At 37.4% G+C, this 27,395-nt stretch overlaps 1 protein-coding gene across 13 annotated transcripts in view; it reads right to left on the reverse strand.

Annotated features, from left to right (window-relative positions):
- The window catches only part of RAPGEF6 (Rap guanine nucleotide exchange factor 6), a 192,273-nt gene that overhangs the window by 80,014 nt on the left and 84,864 nt on the right, over window positions 1-27,395 (reverse strand). For all 13 annotated transcript variants that reach the window (XM_040444399.1, XM_040444398.1, XM_040444402.1 and 10 more), the window contains 5 exons: window positions 18,998-19,129; window positions 6,418-6,595; window positions 3,940-4,076; window positions 1,678-1,836; window positions 927-1,079 (listed from right to left, as the gene is read on the reverse strand). In XM_040444399.1, the coding sequence (XP_040300333.1) occupies window positions 927-1,079; window positions 1,678-1,836; window positions 3,940-4,076; window positions 6,418-6,595; window positions 18,998-19,129 (759 nt within the window). The remainder of the gene's footprint in view (window positions 1-926; window positions 1,080-1,677; window positions 1,837-3,939; window positions 4,077-6,417; window positions 6,596-18,997; window positions 19,130-27,395) is intronic.

The following is a 27,395-nucleotide window of genomic DNA, read 5'->3' on the forward strand; positions in this document are numbered from 1 at the left end:
GTTTGTAATTATTTAAAAATAAAGAATTAAAAAACATGAGCCCCCATAAAAAGATAGCCTATGGCAATCCACCCATATGTTCATCTTTTCTACAATAGAAAGCTTAGATTTATCAGTTTAGAAAATGAAAACGCATTCTAGAATAGCCTGACTCCTGGGGAAAAATGTACCTGACATCAGTCCTTCATAATATTAAATAATAAGCTCAAGCATTTGTAATGAATAATAACACATTTACTAATTTTGCAACCAGGACTAGCTTGGAAAGAGAAATGGTTATACGTTTTTATTTCCTCTTTCAATTACAATTTCTCTATTTTACATGTGGAGGTCTTAAAAGAGACAGGGTAGTGAAGAGGATGGGGAGGAAGGGAGGCAAGGGGCAAATGGGCAAAGGGTAGGGGAGAAAGGGAACTAGAGAAAACAATATGGGGATCAACATTCAGACTCTACAATGTACTAAGGCTTTTGATTTACCTCATTTAGCCCCAATCAAACCCTGCCATAACATTCCTGTTTTCAGATAAGAAAAATGAGTGTCAGAGAAGATAATGTCTACTTTAAAGCCATAAATAACCAGTAAGCACTCTGCATTTTCATCTACTACTTTAATTTTCTGTTTTGTTTCTAATTATTCCTGTCTTTGGTGAAATTAACTCCCCTTATCAATTGATCATAAAATAAATTTGAAAAACTGTGACTGGTATATTCTAAAATAATATCCTATCCATACTGATATTAAATGGCAATGCCATTCTTCATTATTAAAATTTGTAAAAACCAATGGAGAAGCAAAAGAACCAACACATTTGCTTAAATTAGATTCTAATGTTAATTATCTTGCACTACTGAAAAAGTGGTTCAAAGCCTTTTAAGCAAAATGAAAGCTTCTGTCAGCGACTAATATAATAAATAAAAACACCCACCTTGATTACAATGTGTCCTTTCCTGGTTCCGCTCCGATCTAGTTCACGGTGTTCATGCACCATAACAATTTCTCCCTCTTCCTCAACTTTATGGGTGTTTTTCTCCACATGATTTAAAATTCTCCAATAATCCTGCTGGGCTATGCAGACAAACTGTCCGAGAATAATATGGGGACAGTTAATGAAACTGTAGTACATAAATATATCACTATGCACCAAGGTAGAGCACAAAGGTAAGAAATCGAGTGGCATCAGTTCTTTTTTATTCAGTCCCTTTAACTCTTAATAAAAATCAAGGTGAAATAATTCATATACAACGAGACCAAAGAAGTCAAATCCATCTGAATTGTGCTCTCAAAGAAGAAGTGAACATCTACTCTCAAAACTGACACTAGGCAAAGAACACATGAAGCAGTAGTAAGTTAGAAACAAACAACTCAGAAGTTCCTATTTCTTTCCTTTATTTAAAAAAAAAAAAAAAAAAGAGAAGAACAGAAAAAGGAATAAGCTGGCTAATGCCAGATATAAATTTAACAAACCAAAATTTCAAATGTTCTCTTCTAAAAATTTATGCTTTGTTCAAATCCACAAATATTTGAGGCACACACAAAATCTAGTTTCCTTTATTAACTGTGAGCTTTTGACAACTCTCAATTCTCAAGTCAACCTATTTTATTTTGAGGAAGAAAAAACAGGCTCAGCCACTTTAAATCAACAAACAAGAGTTACAAGACTCAACAGATAACCTTACCTGACAATCATCTACTTTAGTCCTAACAACTCCATGCATATACTGCTTATCCAGAGTGGGAGTAATTCCAAAACTATTTCCCATAAAGAGATTTTCAACTTTTCCATCTGGATGAGTGATTTCTACAGTGCCGTTTAAAATAACATACCATGAGTCAAGCTACAAAGAAAAAGACAGGTTTTAAGAATCTTTTTAAAAATATAGTTACAGTTAACTTTGAAAAATAATCAACATATTGAATTTATATAATTTAAAAAAGAAAAATAGAGATCTGATTACATATTACTTTATACTCTGTCAGAAAACAGTCTATGCCCATCTACACAAACTAGTAAAAGCTCATTTTAGTCTTTCTTCTTTTAGTCACCAAACGACATCAGGGGACTTTCATAATTGACTAAACACGCAGAGAAAAATTATGTAATGGTTAAAACCACAAACCTTGAAATCTAAATCCAGACCATGCCACTAACTGGGTGAGTGACTATGGGCAAGTTATTTAACCTCTCAGAATTCCAGTTTCTCTACTTCTAAAATGGGCTTAACAAAAGACCTATTAGGGCCTTTCTGTTAATTAAATGAATTTATGCATACCAAGTGCTTAGTACAGTGCCTGGCACATAGCAAGCACTCAAAAGAAAAAAAAAGTAGCTGGTAATTAATTCAGAAATTCTGATTTTCAAGGCAGAGATGACAAAACATTCAAAATTTTCTCCTAATGTTAAGAAAATATTGCCTTCATTTATACAGCAACATATAATGCTCCTAGAAGACAACTCAATATGTAGTCATCAAAGAACACTTTTCTCCTTCAGTATGGCTCTTACCAGTCTAAACTTTTAAGTGTGATTTATGGGAAATCTGGATTATTAGTTCTAAAGAAGAATCAGTAGCAATAAGAAATATTTTTTTAAGTGTGTTTCGGTTATTTCAAATATAAAATTCACTCACTATGGAATTTATGGATAACATAAATTACTTGAGGACAGGGACTGTGTCAGATTTTTCCACCACAACACTTCCTGAATCTAGAACAGTACCCAATACAAACTAGGCATACACCAGTTTTGCTGACAAACTGTGAAAAATTAAGAGAATACAAAAATTTGTGGAAAAGAAGAGTTCTTCAAAACTCCACTGTTTACAAAGTTGCTGCTAACAGTTTAGTTTCTCTATGTTTATATTACTTTATACTGTTGAAATACTTGTCTTGGTTTTTAGGAAAATTTAATAGTATATTCATGAAAGTTTTTTTCTTGAGCATATCCTATGAGCCAGATGTTTAGAATATGGGGAGAAAGCACGTAAATGAAGCTAGAGACATAGCCTCTGCCTTCAAAGAGCTTCTATCAAATTTTACAATAACCTGAATACCACCTACATAATATTAGACCCTGTGTGAGTATAACAATTATTTAAGCATTGCTTATTATCGAATTATAGTTTAGTCATTTCTAATTTTTACTATTAGAAATATGCTGCAATGAACATCTTTTGGCATAACTCTGAGTTTTACCTTATGTACTGAGCAAAGACACTCATAATGAGTGAAATAGGATAGAACCTGTTAATTCTTCAAGGCCCGTGTTAAAAATTTCTAAACGATTTTCCAGAAATATTGTTTATATTCCTATTAGCAGGATATGACAATTTTCATCAGTTGACATGTCAGCATTAATTTTTATCAGTTTGATAAGAAAACCAGTGAAGTGATTCCTAGCAGCAGTAATACCTTTCAAGTGCTCTGCATCCTTCCTCCACCCACCCAAAGTTACCAGCCAAGCATTTCTTAACAACAACCTGCTACCACATAAATGCCTCACCTGATAGCAGCCCACCTGGAGCCATAAGTATCAATAAATTTTCCTCACATTTTTTTGAAGTATAACACAGAAAATGGATACGGAGAGTAATACTCAATAAATATTTTAAATAATGATATACAAATAGAATGATTAAAAACTTTTCTTAATGTCTTACAACTTAATTTGAGAAGAGCAAATATGGTTCAATAAATGTTCTTTATTGAACATCTATTCTATGCTAGGTAAGTCTATGGCTGGGAAGTAAAAATTAAAACAAAGTAAAGCAAAATCAAAAGTAAAAACTTGTATCTTCACAAATCGTAACTAAGCCAAACTCAATATTCATGTAAAAAATTGTATACATTTCAAAACTCAGGATTTACAAAAGACTAAGGAAATTAAATCATTCTAAAAATTACCTCCCACACTAAAAAATAGGTAACATTTGCTAGCCTACCTCTTGCCCATCTTCCAGAATAACAGCTCCGGCCTGCTCTACCACTTCAAAAATCATTACTGAGCAGAGTTCTCTCCTTACAGACATGGTCATGTTTGCAAAAGCAGGGAGCTGGTGCATAAACTCCAGTAACTGTTCTATTAAAAAAAAAAAACAAAAAAAAAAAACAGAAATTTTGGTATAGAGACCATCAAAGACTAAACTTTACAAATTCAGTAAAATCTAGAATTGAATACTCAATTTTCTAATCAACTTAAGAATTTATGCTGCCATTGTACAGGAACCAAGGTACAGATGAATGCTGGCTAAAAAAAAAAAAAAAAATCAATGATTTGTTTAATAGATAGATTCAAACTCACACAAAAATATAGGCAAATTGGAAGATAACCAGGATTCACAACCTCACAGAAAACCACAGATTCAAATGCAGTAATTTTCCTAGCCTGAGATGTCACTCCATGGTAGTTAAGTTAGTGATGTCCTTCAATCTAACTCATCAGTGAAAAAGTCTTTGATCTAGTTCTTATCAGGCCAGAATTAGAGAAATGTTATTAATAAATGTCAACAATTAAGTAATTAAGGATAACAAATGTGAATTCTAGTTCCAAACTGTCAAACCAACTTCAAGATAACTCTCTTTATAACCAACAAATGCTAATGAGCCAACATTCTCTGGGACAGATATCAGAGTAATAAACATAAATATAAGGGAGAAACAAACATACAGTCAGCTAAGTGATGAAACAGAAATAACTATAAAGTGGTATCTGCCCAGATAATTAGGAGTTGATTATATTTCAATTTTTAAAAAAACTTTGCAAATAGCACAGTATACAATTCTTTATCATTAAAAATGCATTTTCAGTTTCTGCCCAGACAATGTTCATAACATGAGTCTAAACTGCAAGTTAATTAACTATATTATGTCATTAGAGTGGCAAGGAATATTCAAATGTAGTGATCTTTACTCACAAAGATTATGATTATTTAGTAGCAGCATCTTCTGATTTGAATTAGTAATACGACTGTTATAGAAGGGAAATCTAGGATAAAATCTTAGTTGAATCATAACAATATATAATGACACACTAAGTGAGTCTAGGAGAGGATGGTTTCAATCCATCGACCTCTGGATGATGGGCCCAGCATACTTCCAACAATATATAATGACACTAAGTGAGTCTAGGAGAGGATGGTTTCGATCCATCGACCTCTGGATGATGGGCCCAGCATGCTTCCATCCACCGCACCACTCTGTTTGCACCATAATGACACTAAGTAATCTTTGCTCTTAAAGGTAACATTAGCATCTTTAGTATTATTTAATCTCCCAAAGTAATTAGTTCTGTAAGAAATTACAAAAGGGAAAATTCATAAACTTTTATCTACAAATAACATATAAACATTTTTTTCAAGCCAGAAGTAAAAACATGACTTTTGCTAACATTTGAAATTTAAAAAAAGCTAGACATCACTGATGTACTGTATTTGAAATATCTCATGGACATGAAGGAGGAAATTACTTTACTGCAGTCAAGCTTTTATCAACTGGAGCAGCCACAAGGTGAGGGCTACATGGCTGTGAAATCTATCACCCCAATACTCACCAGACTTGATTCAGATGATCTGGCTGGCTAGGCAGGTGTCCCCTTCCTCCCTGACTGCTCCATGGGCATCCCTCTGCAAGCAGTGTGCTCAGTGGAAGGATCAACTTCCCAGATAGGGATAACTGACTGTTCTTTAGTCAAGGGTATACCAAAAGCTGTACTCTCCTGCTGGAAACTCCAAACAAACTCTCCAGTTGGGGCAGCTAGACTCAAAGACAGCTCTAAACCTCTTGTTATTCACAATCTTGTGCAGTCCCCTCCCATACTGTATTAGGATTGCTTTCTGTGACACTCCTGAGGCCAAATCACAATGTGGCATCTGCCTTACTCTTCCCCTTGATTACCTGCTTCGGGGGAGCCAAATGCCATGTTGTGGACCTCTCTATGGAGAGGCCCACCTGACAGGGAACTGAGGTCTTGTACTAAAAGCCATGCGAGTAGCCACCTTGGAAGTATATCCTCTAGCTCAGCCCAGTGAAGCCTCAGAGAACTGCAACCCTGCTGATATTCTGACTACAACTTCATGAGACACTGAGCCAGAACCACTCAGCTAGGCTGCTCCTGAATTCCTGACCCACAAAAATTATGAGAAAATAAACGTGTGTTCTTTTAAACCACTAAGCTCCAGGTAATTTGTTACGCCACAAGAGGTTAACTACACCGCGTCAGGCTCTGGGCTGATGGCTCAAAGCCTGGAGCCTGTTTCTGATTCTGTGTCTCCCTCTTTCTCTGCCCTTCCCCCATTCATGCTCTGTCTCTCTCTGTCCCAAAAAATAAATAAACGTTGAAAAAAAAAATTAAAAAAAAAAAGAGGTTAACTACATATGAATGAAAATATAAAATTCTTATTGTGAATAGATATATTTCTTACCAATGTCATCATCAGTTTTGTCTGCAGGTTCTTTCTCAAGACATTCTCGAACAAGATCTCGGCCCTGTAGTGGATCTGTTCGATCAATCTCTTCATCTTCCTCTTCCTCATCTTCAGAATCAACAGGTCCTTCTGGAAGACGTGTTAAATCTACATCTCCTACCTCACTTTCTGTAGCCTAAAGAAAGAAATCTTGATCACTTATTCATGTTGTAAAAATTTTGTCACAGCCTGAATTAATCACAACTACCCCTCCTAACAATATAAACAACCAGGCAATACTGTGTTCTATCAAAAACAAAATGATACTTATTTGTAAAAGGTTTCACTCTTCAAAAATATGGGCTGAATGTTACATAGTATAACATCCAGGGCTCAAATCTGAGCCAGCAAGTATAAAATGGTCAGGACACGTAAACACCACTAAATGCATTCATCACTATTTTCTAACCAACACGTGTATTTCTTTCTTTTTTTTTTTTTTAACATTTATTTATTTTTGAGACAGAGGGAGACAGAGCATGAACGGGGGAGGGTCAGAGAGAGGGAGACACAGAATCTGAAACAGGCTCCAGGCTCTGAGCTGTCAGCACAGAGCCCGACACGGGGCTCGAACTCACGGACCGCGAGATCATGACCTGAGCCGAAGTCGGCCGCCCAACCGACCTAGCCACCCAGGCGTCCCTCAACACGTTTATTTCTTAAAAGTAAAACATTTCCTAAACCAGGAAGTGCAGGAAGGAGTTTACTAACAATCATTTCATGAGTATCTATTCGTCTATGCTGGGCGTTGTAAATAAGATATTCTTTTACCACAAAGATTCAGAGTACAGTAAATAGGCAACCATGTAAATTAAGAAGTGTAAAACTGAAAAGTGCTAAAATAGACCAACTGTGAAGTACTGAACACATACTTACAATGTCCCAATACCCTTTTGGTGAACCTAACAGTATGCAAAGATGAGTTGAGATTATCCCAACCAATGTTTGAAGTAAACTTATATTTACAACCTCAACTTTGGAAATGTATTTGTAAATATAATGTCTCAGATATCTGTGAAGTAACTAGCAGATTTCTAAAAAAACTAAATTTAAATGTCATTCAGAGGAAACAATGATAATGTTTTACAGAAAATAAAATTATCCTGAAATGATTATGTAATACTCCTAAACATTATATTCACTTGATTCATATTAAAAATGAAAAAGCATGAATACTGAAGCAGTTATAGAAACAATGGGTTGAACATACAGGAATTTCATAATAATAAGCATACAACAGGTGTGAGTGAAGAGTATGGCATCTTCATTCAAATATTTAAGTGTCATCACCTATACTAAACATTTACTGTTTTGACTGCTCAGAAGAGCCCCTTTATTCTGTTAGGGACTTACTGTTCCTCTCTAATTTAACCAAGAGATTCCAGTGAAGAACACTGTTCTGCCCCTGACTATGGAAGCTAAGGCAGAAAGAACTCTTGTCTTCATTTTTATAACTGGAGCTACAGGGCAGAGCATTCTTTTGTCTCTGGTTACTGCTTGGGAAGAATGTGATAAAAGCTACATGGGAATGCCATTCTGTGATGAGAGAATGGAACCAATTGGCACGGAAAGGGGCAAGGGAATGAGAAGGAAGGACACTGAACAAGAGACAGACATGGAAAGATACAGAGCAACAAACCAATACAGATAGAACATGCATGATAGAGATAGCAAGAGCAAAGCAAGTGAAGCAAAGAGCACCTGTGACTGAAAGTGCTGGGGGTGGAGGAGGAGGAGCAAAGGCAAGCAAGCTGCAGGGAGCCACAGAACTAGATAGACAAGGCAGGGGCACACACCTGCAAGCAACCAGGTTCCCTGAGGCCAAAGCTGCCTCTGCTTTCTGGCTATGGAACTTTAGAGTTTAAGGGGAGATATTTCTGAATAAAATATCCTTGCAACCATTAGAACTTGCAAGCAAGTTCTAATTTCAAAAAATAAGATTTAAAATGTGTACATGCTAACATGACTTTCAAAAACCTAATTTATTTACATGTAATGATTTTAATCCAAGAAACTAGTGTGAAAAAATACTAAAGCAGTATTTTTCATACAAGTTTATTTAATTTTTCAGACTATAGAAGCTCACCCCCAGAATAGCCTTTTTCCATTTTATCAAATTTTAAGAACAATCTACCTTTGGGTTCTTAAACCACTATCTTCATCATAATTTCAAGTTTTCATCCTATGATCTGGATTATTTCAACAGTCTCCTAACCTTTTATATTATATCTGATAAAAACATAGCTCATAGCAAAAATAAGCAAGATTCAATTCATGTATGTGGATAAGAGGCAAGGTCTATTGTCATCTGTGTAAAAAGTGAAGATACCTAAAAAGAAAATTCTTAAAAAAATTTTTTTTTAATGTTCATTTTTGAAAGAGAGAAAGACAGCGAGCACGAGTGCAGAAGGGGTTGAGAGAGAGGGACACACAGAATCTGAAGCAGGCTCCAGGCACTGAGCTGTCAGCACAGAGCCTGACGCATGGCTCAAACTCACAGACTGTGAGATCATGACCTGAGCCAAAGACAGACGCTTACATGACTGAGCCACCCAGGCGCCCCTTAAAAAGAAAATTCTTAAGGGAGAATGGAAGTCAAGGGTACAGTTTGTGAGAAGGGTGCTTTTAAGGATACCTGCAAAGTAAAGAATATAACCTATATTTACAATTGTCTTAACTGTACTTTTTCCAAAGTAGAATAAAAAGAAAAAGAATGAATAATATCATTTAACAGAGATTAAACTGATAAAATGTTACAAGTATACCAGAAGGATGAGGCAAAGTAAGAATTAAAAATAAAAAAGGAAGGAAGTCAAAAACATGCTAGAATCTTACAAAAGAATTTTCTTCTTTAAATTTTTTTTTTCAACGTTTATTTATTTTTGGGACAGAGAGAGACAGAGCATGAACGGGGGAGGGGCAGAGAGAGAGGGAGACACAGAATCAGAAGCAGGCTCCAGGCTCTGAGCCATCAGCCCAGAGCCCGACGCGGGGCTCAAACTCACGGACTGCGAGATCATGACTTGAGCTGAAGTTGGACGCTTAACCGACTGAGCCACCCAGGCACCCCAAGAATCATGTAATTTAAAAATAAGTACATAAAACAAGCTATGTAGAATCCAAGGTCTAATTCTTTGACTAAGCAAAGGGAAGTTAGGTTTTTTAAGTTAGGTCATTTTAGATAAAATGACCATAGGAGTGGAAGTCATTGCATGATACTTCTGAGGATGCAGGCCTTGGAAGCAGTTTAATTCTCTAATAACTAGGTGAGAATTTTATATATGTATTACTCAAAATGTCCAACATATAACAAAAACTTACAAGAGAGAAGGAGGAGGAGGGAAATGTAATACATAACCAAGAGAAAAATCAATCAATATAAAGAGATCCAGGAATGAGAGAGATGGAATTAGGAGACATCAACTTCCAACATTGTAAGTTTTAAGATATAAAAGGAAATACAAATACAAGTAGGGTGAAAATGGGAAATCTAAATAAATGTAAATTCTAAGAAGAGTAAACTTGAAAAGAGGCAATAAAGGGCACCTGGTTGGCTCAGTTGGTTGAGCAGCTCAGGTTGTGGTCTCACGGTTCCCGAGTTCAAGCCCTACATTGGGCTTGCTGCTGTCTGGGCAGAACCTGCTTTGGGATCCTTCGTCTCCCTCTCTCTTTGTCCCTCCCCTGTTTGCACTCTTTCTCTCTCAAAAATAAACATTTATTTAAAAAAAGGGGGGGGGGCAATAAAAACTACCCCAACTGAAGCAAAGAACAGAGCCATAAAGAAAATTTACCAGAGTCCAAGAGACTAATAAAATCATTATCAAAAGTTGTTATAAAAAATGTAGGTCAACAGATAGGCCAAATTTGTTAAGGCAGGGTACACAGAAAATCAGAGCCCTGGCCTTTCAACTACTTTATCCTAGAAGCTGGAATACAGCAGAACCTCAAGAAGATAATGACAAGTAAGTTATGTGTAGCGGGAAAAAAGTATATTGGTAAAAGAGCTAAGAGAACAAGTTTAGGGGCGCCTGGGTGGCTTAGCTGGGTAAGCCTCTTTTGATTTCAGCTGAGGTCATGATCTCAAGGTTCCTGAGTTAGAGCCCTGCAGCAGGCTCTGTACTAACAGTGTAGAGCCTGATTGGGGTTATCTCTCACTCCCTTGCACTCTCTCTGTCCCTCCCCTGCTCATGTATGCACTCTCTCTCAAAATAAATAAACATTAAAAAAAAAAAAAAGTTCATTAAACTTCTGTTTTTCCGTTCCTGCAGTGTAAATGTGTCTCTGTGTATATGTGTAAATAGAATTTGGTGAGGCTAACAGTCTGAGGAGATTTTCTGATGACTTTGCCTTCCCCAAATAAACCACCAGAGGATATCCTTTTCCTGTTTGCATCTAGATAAAGAATGAGGGGAACTACAGGTTGGAACGAAAAGTTATACAGACTTAACAAAAACTGCATTTTCAATTTCAGAGCCAATATTAAACCAGAACCTTAAATTTTCAGCGCTTCTCTTTGCTGCATTCTCATTGTGAGTACTCCATTCTATCTTTTTCATGGACCACTCAGTCCTTGTTTCCTGTCTCTCTGGTTAGCGGAAGAAGCCTGTGAAATTGATCCTTCACAGTAACGCTGTCTGGAAGAGCCCATTCCATAATCTCTACAATAGGTCAGGCAGGTCAAGGAAAGACTCCTTTGCCCTAGATAATCAAGCTTTAGTCAGCAGTGATCCTCTGCATTTTCCCTGGAAACAATATTGGTTTCTACTTTCAAGTGTAATTCAACTAAAAAAAAAAAAAAATCTAGATTACTTCCTAAGTGCCAAAAGTGTGCTTAAGTTATCAGGGAATACACACGAAATAAACTCTGCCTCCACAAATTTTCCACTCATGACCCACAGAAAAACTGCTGTGGGGTTCCAAGATCTGAGAGACCAAGTGAAAATGTCATCTAGGTGAAGTGGCAGGTAGAAGAGCATAACCAAAACACAGGGCTAGGAAAAAACAAACATGATCAGGGAATAACATATGTATTTTGTTGTGAACCAGAATCTAGAATGTTCAAGTGGGGAATAGTGGAACATAAAGCCAGACTTGCAGACTGTGGTTAGAAGTCAAAGACTAGGGGCGCCTGGGTGGCGCAGTCGGTTAAGCGTCCGACTTCAGCCAGGTCACGATCTCACGGTTCGTGAGTTCGAGCCCCGCGTCAGGCTCTGGGCTGATGGCTCAGAGCCTGGAGCCTGTTTCCGATTCTGTGTCTCCCTCTCTCTCTCTCTGCCCCTCCCCCGTTCATGCTCTGTCTCTCTCTGTCCCAAAAATAAATAAAAACGTTGAAAAAAAAAATTAAAAAAAAAAAAAAAAAGAAGTCAAAGACTAAGGCTGTGAATACAAATCTGAAATGAAATGAAGAGTATAAATCAGATAATGGTGAAACACTTAAGCTTTTATTGTTTTTTAAATTTTTTTAAATGTTTATTTATTTTTGAGCAAAAGAGACAGAACATGAGTGGGAGAGGGGCAGAGAGAGAGGGAGAGACGAATTGGAACCAGGTTTCAGGTTCTGAGCTATCTACACAGAGCCTGATGCAGGGCTTGACCTTTTGAGTCGTGAGATCGTGACCTGAGTTGAAGTCGGACGCTTAACTGACTGAGCCACCCAGGCACCCTGAAGCACTGAAGCTTTTAAAATATACAAGTAGGGGCGCCTGGGTGGCTCAGTCGGGAAGCATCTAACTTCGGCTCAGGACATGATCTCACTGTTCGTGGGTTTGAGCCTTGTGTCATGCTCTGCAATAACAGTGTGCAGCCTTCCTGGGGTTCTCTCTCTCTGTCCTTCCCTAACTCTCGCTTTCTCTTTCTCAAAATAAATAAACTAAAAAAAAAACTAAATAAATAAAATAGAGGAGTAAAGTCATACTATTTTTAGAATTTATTTCACGTGGGAGTTTATAAAATGTGAGTAGTCAAAGATAAATGAGATTATGACTAGGACACACATTTTTATTATTATTATTTTTTTAACGTTTATTTATTTTTGAGACAGAGAGAGACAGAGCATGAACGGGGGAGGGTGAGAGAGAGGGAGACACAGAATCCAAAACAGGCTCCAGGCTCTGAGCTGTCAGCACAGAGCCCGACGTGGGGCTCGAACCCACGGACTGCGAGATCATGACCTGAGCCGAGGTCGGCCGCTCAACCGACTGAGCCACCCAGGAGCCCCAGGACACACATTTTTAACAGGAATATTAAAGCAAAAGAAAGCACGTGGTATGGCAAAGCTAGGTCAATGTCCAATGACCATCCCCGTGGCAATGGGGTGCCCCAGTTCTGGAGAGACTGGCAGTAGACTTATGAAATAAGGACTCACGCTACCATAGAGAGAGTAATTGAAGCACTGGGATTTTTAGGACCATGTTGACTTCCTGCAGAAAAACTAAGAAAGATAGACAGGTGATGAATGTGTGCCTGAGGTTTCTAAAAAAGAAGTTAACGAAAAGACCAGTGCTTTATTTCACAATATTCCAGCTCTTGCTGGTATAAACAGACTGAAATAAATAGAAAAAGGAAATCTGGAAAGAAGCATTCCTTATTTGAGTATTCTATGAAGATACATAAAATATTTATTCCAAGAACAATTTAACATCTTAATGTATAAGCTTACCTACATTTTAAGCTTATCTGATTAGAAACATATTCATATCAAAATGGTAACTTGCATTTTCACCAGACTGTGGTAAATGCTTTATTTTAAAGTTTCCTTGAGAGCCAAGGACTGTTATATTTAAACCAGAAAACATGAAAACTCTCAAGAAGGAAATGCATAGGAGCACAGCCACACATGTGGCCATATAAAATGGTGTTAACAATGATCTTGTTAAGAAGTGCTGTTCAACTGTCTCTCTTCTCCTCAAATCTCCAAATTAAAAATACGTGCATTAAAAAAAAAAAAAAAATACCTGGGGCACCTGGATGGCTCAGTCAGTTGTTCGTCGGTCTTAAGCTCAGGTCATGATCTCAAGGTCCCTGAGTTCAAGCCCCACTTCGGGCTCTGTGCTGACAGCTCAGAGCCTGGAGCCTGCTTCAGATTCTGGGTCTCCCTCTCTCTCTACCCCTCCGCCTCTCACACTCTGTCTCTCTCTCACTCTCAAAAATAAACGTTAAAAAAAAAAACTTGCATTATGTCACAACGCTTTGCTTATACTGTTAGAAGCCATGACTAGGTTAAGTGTTCACTTTTAAAATCTTTCAAGTGCCAAAATTTGGATAACCAGACTACCTCAATTATTGCTGGGCAATGTATACATACACAGACAACATAGCATGTAACTTAACGGTGTATTCACAGCTTGAATGGTACTCCAAACAAGGACTGAGGTCAAGAGAAGACTAAGGTTCACTACTGAATTTAACTCTAAGCACTCTTCTTCCCTTTGTTTTAGTCTGAGGATCTGATTGGATACACACACACAAATTGGTTGTTATTTACCTTATCTGTGTTTTAACTGTAGGTCTAGAAATTCTGCATTTGGGGGTAACATTTTATGAATCTATTATTCTGTACTTATTCCTTTTATTCTCTAGTATTTAACTTTAATCTTTTTCAAAATTTTATTCAACTTTTTAAAAACTGTACACTCTATTTACATCCTTCATAAAGTATGTTAGAGAAATACTAATGTTCACAGAGAAAAAAGGTAAGAAAAGCCTAGCTAACATAATAAAAACTACTCACAAACCTACCACTAATAGAAAACATTATTACCATTTGGTCCTCTTTCATTCAGATTTACATTGCATGTATAACATATATACAACATATGTAATTATGTATTTAAGTATATTTATTTTAACATAGTGGTTTCTTCTGTTTTTATCTTTGTTTTTAACATAAACTGTTTCTATCCACTGGCTATTCTCTTAAAGGAAGTCCAAATTTGAGGATGTTTACCTTCTTTGGCCACTCTTAAAAAGATTTTATCTTAACTTTTTACATATTTGACTTTGGTATTGTAATTTTCTTTCTATATCTGAATTCCTGTTTTGGTTCTAGATTTCATTGTTTTTTTGTTTTTGTCTGTTTACTCTTCCTAAATTCATTAAAACCTACTTTTATCTTACTGTTTACTTTCTATGTTTAATTGCATCATCTTTTAAACTGTACATCTCCGAAAAAAATTAAACTATGACTCCATTCATGTGACCTTCTAGAAGATGTGTATAGGCAGAAAACAGACTGGTGGTTGCCAGTGGCTGGGGATCAGAAGGGAATGACTACAAAGGGGCAAAGACTACTGCCTGAGGTGATGGAAACGTTCTATGTCTTCACGTAGGCTCTACTATGGGGGTTAAATTTTATTATATATAAACATATAACATCAAACATACATGTCAGTTAACATCAAACATATACAAACACAATTAACGATGTAGGAAACAGAATGATTATGACTTGGTGCTGAAAGTTATGATTTTTTTTTAAAATGCCTATTTATTTATTCTTGAGAGAGAGGTAGAGAACAAGCAGGGGAGGGGCAGAGGGAAAGGGAGACAGAAGCCCAAGTAGACTCCACAACCTCAGCATGAAGCCAGACGTGCAGCTTGAACTCACAAACTGTGAGATCATGACCTGAGCTGAAACCAACAGTCAGATGCTTAACTGACTGAGCCACCCAGGTGCCCCTAAATGTTATGATCAAGGGACAAGAGCCAATGATAACTTTCAGGTTTCAGGGATGGTGCCTTCCTCACTTTGTAATGGAGGGAGTCCTTTCACATGCAGGACAGCTGGCAAGGATACTTGCCCACAGTTTATCCACATTAAAATTAATCTTATAAAAGGTACAATGAGCTGTATAGAGTGCCACTGAGCAAAGAAAACATACAGGAGGGTGGAGCAGGGCAGCCACATACAAGGGCCTAACAGTACAGCAGAAGACCTCCAACTACACAAGTAGGGTGCTCCAGTCTCAGCCTCAGGTAGGGAAACCAGTAGGTAGACATTCTGTAGACACAAGTGCAATGTTTCAGGAGCTCCTCCAGGATCCTGCCAAAGATATAGGACTCTGCTGTATATAGCTCATCTTCTAGTGTGTAGTAAAGCATGGACCTCTCCAAAGACCCTGATCTCTATCTGGGCACTATCCTTTTGTCCTTTCTCTCACAACCATCTAGGGCTCTGTTCCTTGCTCCAAAAAGTTGGTTAACATCTGGTTTAGAAATGGATATACTTGGGTTGCCTGGGTGGCTAGTTGGTTCAGCATCCGACTCTTGATTTGGGCTCAGGTCATAATCTCACAGGTTGATCAGTTCGAGTCCCACATCGGGCTCCTCACACTGACAGTGCAGGGCTTGCTTGGAATTCTCCCTCTCCCCCTCCCTCTCAGCCCCTCCTGCACATGCTCTTTCTCTCAAAATGAATGCATAAACTTAAAAAAAAAAAAAAAACAGATACATTAGTGAGATCAGGTACCTATAGTTTGACAACATCACATGTCTGCTATATGATTTCTCTTAGCAAGGTCCAGACATTCTCATTTATCCTATAAAAAATCTATAGCCACATCCTTGAAATTCATTAATCCATGGTAAGTCTTCTCTGGGAAAAACAAAGAAGCCATAGAAGCTATACAGCTCTACTTTGACTTTTAGGTTTGCAACAACTTTTTTTTTTTTTTTTTTTTTGAGAGAGAGAGTGAGCAGGCAAAGGCAAAAGGAAGGAGGAGGGAGGGAGGAAGGAGAGAAAGAGAGCATGTGCATGAGAGAGACAGAGAGAGAGAGAAAATCTCAACCAGGCTCCATGCTCAGCACAGAGCTCAATGTGGGGCTTGAACCCACGATCATGGGATCATAACCTTAGCCAAAATCTAGAGTCTTGGATGTTCAACTGACCGAGCCACCCAGGCACCCCTAGGTGTGCAAGACCTCTTATTTCTTTCACATGATACTTCCTTTGGGGAAAGCCAGAATCCACGGAGCACACTATGAGTGTCTCCAGAGCCACTGCATTTTTTAACTGGACTTTTTAAAAATCCCTTGTTCTGCGTACTACACAATGGTAATGAGAGAGAATTCCTTGTTCTGTCTACTATAAAATTGTAAACAGGGACATATACATGGCTAAAGCAATGACCTTTGTGGAGAAAAGCTATGCATAATCCAAAAATAAAGCTTCTTTTCCATTTTGTCTCTGCCTATAACCTTCCCATAAAAGAGAAATGTTGGGGCACCTGGATGGCTCAATCAGTTAAGTGTCTGACTTTGACTCAGGTCATGATCTCATGGTCCGTGAGTTCTAGCCCTATGTCGGGCTCTGTGCTGACAGTTCAGAGCCTGGAGCCTGCTTCATATTCTGTGTCTCCCTCTCTCTCTTACTCAAAAATAAACAAACATGTACAAATTTTTTTTTAAAAAAGAGAGAGAAGTGCTGATTTCCCTAAAATATCTGAATCTGCGTAACTCAGTAGAACTATAATGTCTATAACGTTTTCCTCAGACAACAATTTCATTTCAAAAGACCAGTAATACATGGTAGCCACCTGCCATATGTGACAATTGGTCACTTGAACAGTGGCTAGTCTGAACTGAGATGCACAGTAAGGTTACATTAAAGGTTATATTAAATTCTGGCTTTGAAAGACTGTCACATCCCCATGCTGCGCATGCACCCTATGCTCTGCTGCGTGGTACCTTGGAGCCAGCGGCACCAGAGCCTGGGCTGGCAGACCCTTGCTGCTCCATCTTGCGCCCTGCCTGGCCTGTTGCATGATTGGCAATGCAGGCAGTAAGAATGTTGCAGCCCAAGAGGCTCTAGAAAGTTGGTTGTGGATTCAGGTCACTGGGCAGCAAATGCACCACTTCAACCAGCTTCCCAACAATCAGCTCAAAGCCAAGCTCCACAGAAAATCACAACTCTTCTGTGGCACTGCCCGGTTACCATGGAATCACCAGCCACAACAAACCTAGGAGAACCCCCTCCCCCCCCCAAACTCCACCTGGAACTCCACTAGTAACTGACAGCCCAGAAAGGTGAGTTTCTGTGTGATGGAGCAAGCCTCTAACATTCAGCGAGGTAGTTTACAACCCTACCTTAGCCTTCACTTCCTGCTTGACTGAATAAAGCCTGATGGTCAGCCAAAGTTTATTTATTTTTGGAAGGACAGATTATTTACAGTTCTCTACTCTGCCATTTTTGCTGATATCCTATCCTTATTGTTTAAACAAGTGGCGTTTACCTCTTCAATTACTTGTGCTAGAAGTATCCTAAATAACCCAGAATCACATTTGTGAAGTCATCTTGAAAAGTCCACTACTTGGGGCGCCTGGGTGGCGCAGTCGGTTAAGCGCCCGACTTCAGCCAGGTCATGATCTCGCGGTCTGTGAGTTCGAGCCCCGCGTCGGGCTCTGGGCTGATGGCTCAGAGCCTGGAGCCTGTTTCCGATTCTGTGTCTCCCTCTCTCTCTGCCCCTCCCCTGTTCATGCTCTGTCTCTCTCTGTCCCAAAAATAAATAAACGTTGAAAAAAAAAATTAAAAAAAAAAAAAAGTCCAGTACTTTTCTAAAATCCAACACTAAACAACCTCTAAGTTGTATATCAAATACTATCACTGTTAATAAAAATCACCTAGTAAATTAACTTTATCATATTAATTTTTACATGTACAGGTTTACTTTAAATTTATATTAAAATAAATTTAAGAATTCGGGCTACTGAAGACAGGATAAAAAAATTAAGTAACCCCTAATTTTTAAACACTGATTATGTGTGAAATGATAATACTTGGATATACTGTGCTAAATGAAATATATTATTCAAATTAATTTTACCTGTTTCCTTTTACATTTTTAATGGGGCTACTAAAAATTTAAGAAAGCCTTTACAATAAAAAGCAACTCTACACCTAGAACTTTAAAAAAAAAAATAGCAACTCTTATTTTCTTCAAGACTACTTATAAAAAACTTAGTCAATTACAGTAAAATTCAGCCTTTTTATAAATTTAAGTTCAGCTGTTTCAAGAACTATTTTTTAACAAAGCAAGCATTATATATTATTATGAATTCCCCTGGATAAAAGTAATGAAAAAGAACATTACATTGGGGCACCTGGGTGGCTCGGTGAGTTAAGCATCAAACTCTTGATTTCAGATCAGGTCATGGTCTTACAGTTTGTGAGACTGAGCCCCACATCACGGCCTTGTGCTGACAGTAAAGAGCCTGCTTGGCAGCTTGGGATTCTTGGTCTCCCTTTCTCTCTGCCCCTCCCTCACTTGTGCTCTCCCTCTCTTTCAAAATAAATATATAAAAACTTAAAAAAAAAACCATTATATCCATACACTGCTGAACCGTATTTAATCACTCTCAAATGATAGATCACTTCTTTAATTAGGCTTACAATTTTGAAACAATATAGCAGATTTTCCCAAAGACCGTCTACCTGAATTTCATACCCTACTTAAAAGATAAGTGATCACCCAAAGCACAACCATGGGATATTTGGCAAAATAAAAAAGCCGTATGTACAGCACACAAACTCCTAAGATATTACCTGGTAGATATCAGATAAACTGCTGCTCCCAGAGTCACTGGCGATACTACAACCAGACTGACTAGAAGACACGTGAGTCACCTGTGGATGAGGGTTGTCTGTGATGTGCATCTTGGTAAGATCGGCTGGAAGCTGAAGAAGAAAAATAATTTAATATATTCTGAACATATATAACCATAGAATTGTTCAATCACTATACTGTACATCTGAAACTAATATAACACTGTTAACTATATTGGAATTAAAATAAGAAACAATAAAAAAATTAAATAAAAACTTGTCAAGAGTTTTTGACATATTGTAATTTCTGCAACAAAGTTTGGTTTTATGTACATTACTGTGCAACCCCATTTCTAACCCAAATTCCCCACTTTTAGGAAAAATCTTCGGAAATAATAAGAACCAAATTAGTACTATGACACTGTTAGTCAAGCCTAGACAGGAATTCACTGTGTAGATTCCAGAAGAGATTACCATTAGTAATGGTATTTCAGAGGAAAAACTTTGCCCCTCTTTTGTTTCAAATAAAACTATCAGCTACTGCCACCCTAAAGTGTTAACAATGTGAACACACACACACACCACTAACACAAAATAGTCATTAGTATGAAAAAAAAAAAAAAGGCAGTATCTTGGGTTAAAGTACAGCATCTGGCAGGAAGACTTAATAGTTGACTGCATTCCAAATTTCAAAAATTTTATACCCTCTTTTCACATAATATTGTACCAATTTGTAGTTGGTCCCTAAAAAGTTTGTTAGTAATCATGATTTAATGAATGTCTATGCTAGGTGCAAGGATACAAGAGACTTAAGAAGGAAATTATTCTACATTATCTTTAGTGCGGTTATGCTTTTATAAAGGATGCAAGTTTGTACAATACCTTTCATACCAAAAAAAAAAAAAAAAAAAAACACAACAACACAAACCTCACGAAATAAATGCAAAAGGAATTAAGATAAACAACAAACCACTATGCTGCAGAGTAGTGTAAGAAAGTATTAGATAGGAGGCATGGTGATCTATTTTCCAAATAATTCCTCTGCAACTGCTATTCAGGAACATTAAGAGAAATCTACTTACTTTTTAAATTTTTTTTTTTTTAAAGTTTATTTATTTTTGAGACAGAGAGAGACAGAGTATGAACGGGGGAGGGTCAGAGAGAGGGAGACACAGAATCCAAAACAGGCTCCAGGCTCTGAGCTGTCAGCACAGAGCCCGACGCGGGGCCTGAACTCACGGACTGCAGGATCATGACCTGAGCCGAAGTTGGCTGCTTAACCGACTGAGCCACCCAGGCGCCCCTCTACTTACTTTTTAAAACAGGGGTTCTCATTGCTTTAGTGCAAAAAAACATTAAGGAAACATTCATTTAGTTTTACTAAAAACTAAATAAACCCTAAAGGAAAAATGGCCAAGTCTGAATTCTATTATCTTAACAGTAGTCACTGCAATTATCAAAACTACACACAGAAATGGTATCACATATGCCCCTGCTGATAATAGTAGGTAACTAACTCAGATGAATTCTCTAACTAAGGTAAACAGAAAAACTGGAACACACACAATATGACCTTTGAGGTTTTGCTGATTCATAAAGATGAGATCAAGAGATTCAGAAGCACTTCTGAGTCACTGGTTAAAGAGACAAAAGTTATATTCCAAGGCCTAGCATGTAAGGCTGTTCTCTGGAAGGGGACCCTGGAAAAAACATTACACTCAAGTAATGAATGTGATCCAAAAGTAAACTGATGCTCATTTTAGAATCCATGTCAATCCCTGAAGTTGTATTAAGGTTATACAGGGTTACTAGTGCTTCTAGTTAACTACTGGAAGCAAATGAATCTTTACCATAAAAATTTTGCATATACAACATACATTGCTCAAATAAATCTAAGCACATTATAAGACAGCATTGATGAAAACAGAATAAACTTCAGACAACAATGAAGAACTTACAAATAACGCAGTAAACAGATTTTAAAATAACTGTATTTAATATATATAGCAGGGGTTGGCAAATATTTTCTTTAAAGGACCAAGGAGTATATATTTTAGACTTTTGTAGGCAACATATAATCTCTATACATACTTTCCTTTGACTTTTTTTTTTTAAACAACCCCTTAAAATGTAAAAATCATTCTTAGCTCTCAGGGGATACAGCTCACTGGCCATACATGTTCTAGTACAGCAATCCATGGTAAAGACACCTGCACTTTGAATAACACAGGTTTGAACTATATGGCTCCACTTATGAATGGGTCTACTTACACGTGGATCTTTTCAATACATTGTAGTACTGCAAATGTATTTTCCTTATGATCTTCTTCATAACATTCTTTTTTCTAGCTTACATTATTGTAATAATACATATAACAAACAAAATATGTCTTAATTGACTATGTTATTGGTAAGGTTTCCACTCAACAGTAGGCTGTCAGTACTTAAGTTTTTGTGGACTTAAAAGTTATACATGGATTTCCGACTGCACAGGGTTCAGCGGTGCTTGAACCCCTGTTCAAGGGTCAAGTCTATAGAGATAAAGACTTAAGAAAAATTAACTTTAGCAAATAAGTATTAACCAAAAATAAAATTAAAAATCTAAAATTGAAAATTAAAGTTATGGAAATTAAAAAGTCAAACATGGACTCAACAGATTTGACAGAACTAAGATAAGAATTAGCAAAGTAAAGGGGAGGGGCGCCTGGGTGGCTCAGTTAGTTAAGCATCCGAATTCAGCTTCATCTCATGGTTTGTGAGTTCAAGACCCACGTCACACTCTCTGTTGTCGACACAGAGCCCACTCTGGATCCTCTGTCCCCCTCTCTCTGCCCCTCCTCCGCCTGCATGGGTGCATGCACGTGTGCGCATTCTCTCCCTCAAAAATAATCAAAGATTAAAAAAAAGAATAAGTAAAGACTGGCCTGAAAAAATATCCACAATGAAGCATGAAGGTAAAAAAGAATGAAGTTGGGAGAGAAGGGGCAAAAACCACAGGAGATACAGCGAGAAGTTAACATCTGAATAACCAGAGTCAAAGAGGGGGGGAAAAAAAGCTATTCAAGGCATAGAAGATAATGGCTGAGCATTTTCCCAAATGACAGAATATATAGTTACAGATCACACAGCTTTAAAAATTACCAACAAGATAAATAATTACAAAACCATAGGTATGCATACTAGGGTAAAACTGGTGGGGGGAAAAAAGAGAGAAAAGTCTTAAAAGCAGTCAGGAAAAAAAGATTACTTTGACAAGACCAAAATTAAACTGATGGTTGACTTTTCAACAGAAATCTGGAAGCCAGAAGACAATGGAATAATATCTACAACAGCTAAAATTCTGTACCCAGCAAGAACAGTCCTCAAAGAAAAGGCAAAAGTAAAGACATTTTCAGAGAACCAAAAATGAAAAGAAATACTCTCCAACAGACCTAGAATGAAGAAAATCCACAGGGAGAAAGAAAACAATTCCAAAGGGAAATTTCTAGATGCAGGAAAGAAGGAAAACCAATGAAAACCAGGAAATGTGTGGGTAAATCTACATGAATAGTGACTACATAAATAGTAACATTAAGTTCCCATAAAGTTTATAATACATACATACAATTAAAATATGTTTTAACAATAGAATGTAAGGTTGGCAAAAAGTAAACAAAGTTATAAAAGTACTTTAAGTTCTCTGCAATGTCCATGAAACTGTGGCAACAGACTTGATAGATGAAGGATGCATTGTTGTAACCTCTGATTTAAATTTAGTAAAAAAGTGGGGGTGTCTGAGTGGCTCAGTCCATTAAGCATCTGACTCTTGATTTTAGCTCAGGTCTTGATGTCACAGTCGTGAGATGGAGCCTTGCATCACGCTCAAAGCCGGGGGTGCAGCCTGCTTGGGATTCTCTCTCTCTCTCTCTCTCTCTCTCTCCCTCCCTCCCTCCCTCCCTCCCTCCCTCTCAAAAACAACAAACAAAAAACAAAGAAAAAACAAAAACAAATTAAAATGCTATGATCAAAAAATTTGGAATAAACTAAAGCTATGCTCAGAGGCCATTCTGTGGCTCTACTATGTGTATTTTAAAAAGCAGCAGAAAATCAATGAGCTAACTATAACTGGTTATAATAATACAAAAATAGTGAGAGGAGAATGTCTCAGGTCAAAGATCTTCCTCCTACTTAGTTTCTACTGTTGAGACAGAAAAAAATTCTTACACAGGAATGAAGTAGATGAAAAGCCAAAGAATGAAAATAGTTTTCAAAGGTCAGATGATTGGTTCAGGTGTCAGGAGTGGGAGATAAATCTATATTCCAAGATTCCTACAGAGGTTAAGACCAAAGAGAAGGAGGTCATCCATAAAAGTAACACAATGAACCAAAGCCAGAAGAGCAAGTCCTGGCTTAGTAGTAATACTTAAAATCTACTAAGCAATCTTTCATCCTCACTAGACCCTAAAAACAGGCATTATTATCATCCCTGCTTTACAAATGAGGAACTGAGGCGATCTCTAACTCAAGTAAGTAGTGGAGTTAGAATGCAAACCCAGGTCTATCTGAGTCTATTAGTCTCCGCTATATTCTACTTTGTACCACCAACTCTGCTGGTAACATAAAGAAGAAAGCAGATATAGGTACCACCTTCAAGGACCACAGTTTAAGAGTGAAGAGTGCACACAGATTTACAAGTACACAGCATCTCCTTTCTACCTCATGAAGAAAATTTAGATCTACATATAGGAATCCTTTCAACTTTTTTATCTGATGAGAATAATAATGATGGTCACTGCAGCTAATGTTTGCTCATTACGTGTGCCAAATATGTAAGCTAGCAAACATTCCCTTCTACATACTTTTCACATAGATCATCTAATTTAATCATCAAAGATTAGAAAACCAAGGCCCAGAGAAGTTACACAAGTTGCCCACAGTCACATAGCTAGAAAGAAGGGAAACTGGATTTGAAATCCAGACACCCTGACTACATATCAGATGCTCTTTCCTACTAAGTTGTTTCCTGATACTAAGTTGTGAATTCCTAACACCTAACAGTTCCTATTTTCTTTCTAACAAAAGAGGCAGAAGGGAAAAAGTTTCCTCCCACAGGAATTCTTAATTTCTTAAACCTTCTCTGACTTTTGTTTTCTTCCTGATCCCAGAAGGGACTTAATAGCTGACCTTTCATGAGCAATCTCAATTCACCATGGTCCTTGGAGCCTACCAGGTCTTTCAATCTCTCCTAATTTCCACAGTTCCTTTATCCATTTTTTTATACCTGAACTTCTGGGCTCTGCTGGAGCTCAAATGTCCATGAGGACCAGTATCAAAGTTTTATTTGGAGGTTGGAAAGGTTATTCAGCTTGAATACAGACAAAGATTATGAAAAAATACATAATCTGTTGAAGACTGTGTACATATAAAGGAGAAAGCATGCATTAAAAGAGGCTAGACGTAGAGCATAATCTTCAATGTCGAACAAAGTATGTATTTTAACTTTGATTCCGATAGGTAACAGAGAGCTTCTGAGAAGGGCAGTGACAGACAGAGCTGCTGTTATGTCTCAGATAGACTTAACGTACCAAAATGTGTATTTCATGGATTCAAAGTTCTCTGTAGGTCCAGGTAACAATTTGGGGCAAGTGCTTTAAATTTCATTTTTTTTAATGTTTACTTTTGAGAGAGAGAGACGGGGAGTTGCGGGGGGGTGGGGTGGGGGGAGGGAAGGGCAGAGAGAGAGAGAGAGAGAAACAGAATCCTAAGTAGGCTCCAGGCTCTGAGCTATCTGCATAGAGCCCAATGTGGGGTTCAAACTTCCGGACCATGAGATCATGAACTGATCTTAAGTCTGATGCTTAATCGACTGAGCCACCCAGGCGTCCCTGGGGCAAGTGCTTTATATGCAGACCCCAATACTGCTTTGCTTTTGGTTCTGCCATATCAATACAGGACCAATTAAGTCACAGCAGCAGGAGAAGAAGGCTGCTGTAAGAGACTGGTGAACCCTGGCAACAACCAGCAAAATAATAATTTAAACAAGTAACTTTTTTTCATCAATTGGCAAAAAGAAAGCTGGATAATACAAAATATGGGCAAGACTATGGAGGAACACAATATTCTCATAAATTACTAATGGGAGTTATGAATTGGGACAGCCACTCTGGAGAGTGATTTTAAGAGTATCCACTCTGGAAAATAAACATTAAGAAGTATTACATTTAAAATACATGCACCTATGACTCAACAGGTCCTCTTCTGGTATCTATCCTAAAAAAAGCATACAGGTGTGTAAGGAGGAATGTACAAGAACATTCATTATGAACAAACTGTAACAGTTTAAAGAAAACCAACCATCACAAGGAGAATGGCTAAATTGTTATAGCCTATTATGGAATACTGTGCAACAGTTCAAGGTATGAGGTAGACCTGTAGAGTCAAAGTTGAATAGGTCTCCTTGATACACTGATTAAAAAAGTAACTATCATTATAAATGTAAGACTCATTTTTTTAAAAGCCTAAAAATACCATTACATATTTTCTGGGTACAAACTTATCTAAGGGTGGGAGAAAAGATCTGGAGAAATATATACCAAACAATCAAGAGTAGTACTCTCTAGTGAAAGAGAAAGATCAAGGCTGGTAGTCCAAAAGGAATTTCAGCATGAAGAAAACATTCCTCTATTATTTCTATGAATAAATTATTTGAAATGTTTTCAAACCTGAAAACAAATATATATAAATCCATGTATGTGACGGTAATTTTCTCTTACCTTCCCACTTAAAAAATGGCCACAAACACTGGAATGTGATAAAATTCTATAGCCCTTACTGTGTAAGGGTAGCTATATACATAGTAGTATACATTCTGGCATTTTATGATAAAAAAATTAAATAAGGGTCAAAAATGAGTTTTACTAGAATCCCTTATGAGAACATGGTAAGTGCTAACATACTTGACATACAAAGCAGAGCTAAGAATGAGCATGTAACTTAAAACCATCAGAAACCAAGTACAAAGTGACATAAATTAGGTAAAAACAAAAACTCTCAACATCAGAGCCTATACGGGAAGCTGAAAATGAGTGGAAAGTGAACTTACTTCTATGTTTTCACCCTACTCCTTTGAATGCGGTACTCATGCTCTCTCTATTCCTATTATGTATAAGTGTGTGTATGTGTATCTATATCTACCTACCTACCTATCTACCCATCTAAATAAGCTTGAGTGAGCATGATGCAATCAGAAAACAGTAAGGAAATCAGGGTAGCTCAGGTGGGGATATACGTAGAGCCAGAAGTAGTATTTTTAGATTTCCTCTACTAGAAAAAAAGCTATTAAAGAACTCTAAGCAAGAAAATGACTAGAAGAGATCTGCTTTTTAAAAAGATTATTCTAGCATCATGGAAGATGAAATGGAAGACATACGTATGGAGACATGAAACATTAGTCAAGGCACAAGAAGACAGAAGCCTTATGAAATTAAAAGCAGATTTATAAAGGAGCTTCCAGGACTAGAGAGAGTGACATGTCCTTGAAATATCTGCTGACAATGAGAGAGAATTAAAAATAGATTCTAAGGCCCAAAAAGCACAGTTTGGAAACTGTTTTAGACAGACAGTCTAAAATTTCTCAAAAGCCCTAAAGGAAAAAGCTTTATCTAATCACAGTAGCCTTGGGTATGTTACACCAGCACTCTGCCTGAGGCAACTCAAACTACAGCGGAAGCATGCGTGCCTAATTCAAATTCATTATTTTTACTAAAAGATGAAGTTTGAAGGAATACTGTTAAACAACAGTAAGTATTAGAGTTTTTCTATTCTAAGACACATGTATCTCCCCACTTTAACATTTTTAAAAGCAAAGAGCAGCTTTCATTCAATATTTGCATTTAATAGTAAGTTTATTTAAAGTATTGACAGACTTGTTGAGAAAAAAGGAAATCAGTTTCCTCTTTGGGCCTGAGTAGCCCAGTCAGCTGAGCTTCTGACTCTTGATTTTGGCTCAAGTCATGATACCAGGGTTGTGGGATCAAGCCCCGTGTTGGTCTCGGTACTGAGCATGGAACCTGGTTAAGTCTGTCTCTCTTTTCACCTCCCCCTTCTACTCTTCCCTATTCACACTCACTCTCTCTCTCTCAAATTAAAAAAAAAAAAGTTAAAAAGAGTGGGCAACTTTGAGACAAGCAAGAAAACTAGAATAGATGCAATGAATGAGGAGGAATGTACCAGAAGATAAAGGGAGAAGAGTCATACACTGTCTAGTGACTCATGGTGAAGACTTTGGCTTATAGTCTGAACAAAGTCTGTTCAGAAGGGAGTGATCAGTTGTGTCAGAAGCTACAGACAGGATAAGTAAGATAAGGGCCAAAAACAAAACAAAACAAAACAAAACAAAACAAAACAAAACAAAACAAAA

Source organism: Herpailurus yagouaroundi, unplaced genomic scaffold (genome assembly GCF_014898765.1).
Source record: "Herpailurus yagouaroundi ecotype Mexico unplaced genomic scaffold, PumYag 192, whole genome shotgun sequence".
NCBI classification, from domain to species: Eukaryota; Metazoa; Chordata; class Mammalia; order Carnivora; family Felidae; genus Herpailurus; species Herpailurus yagouaroundi.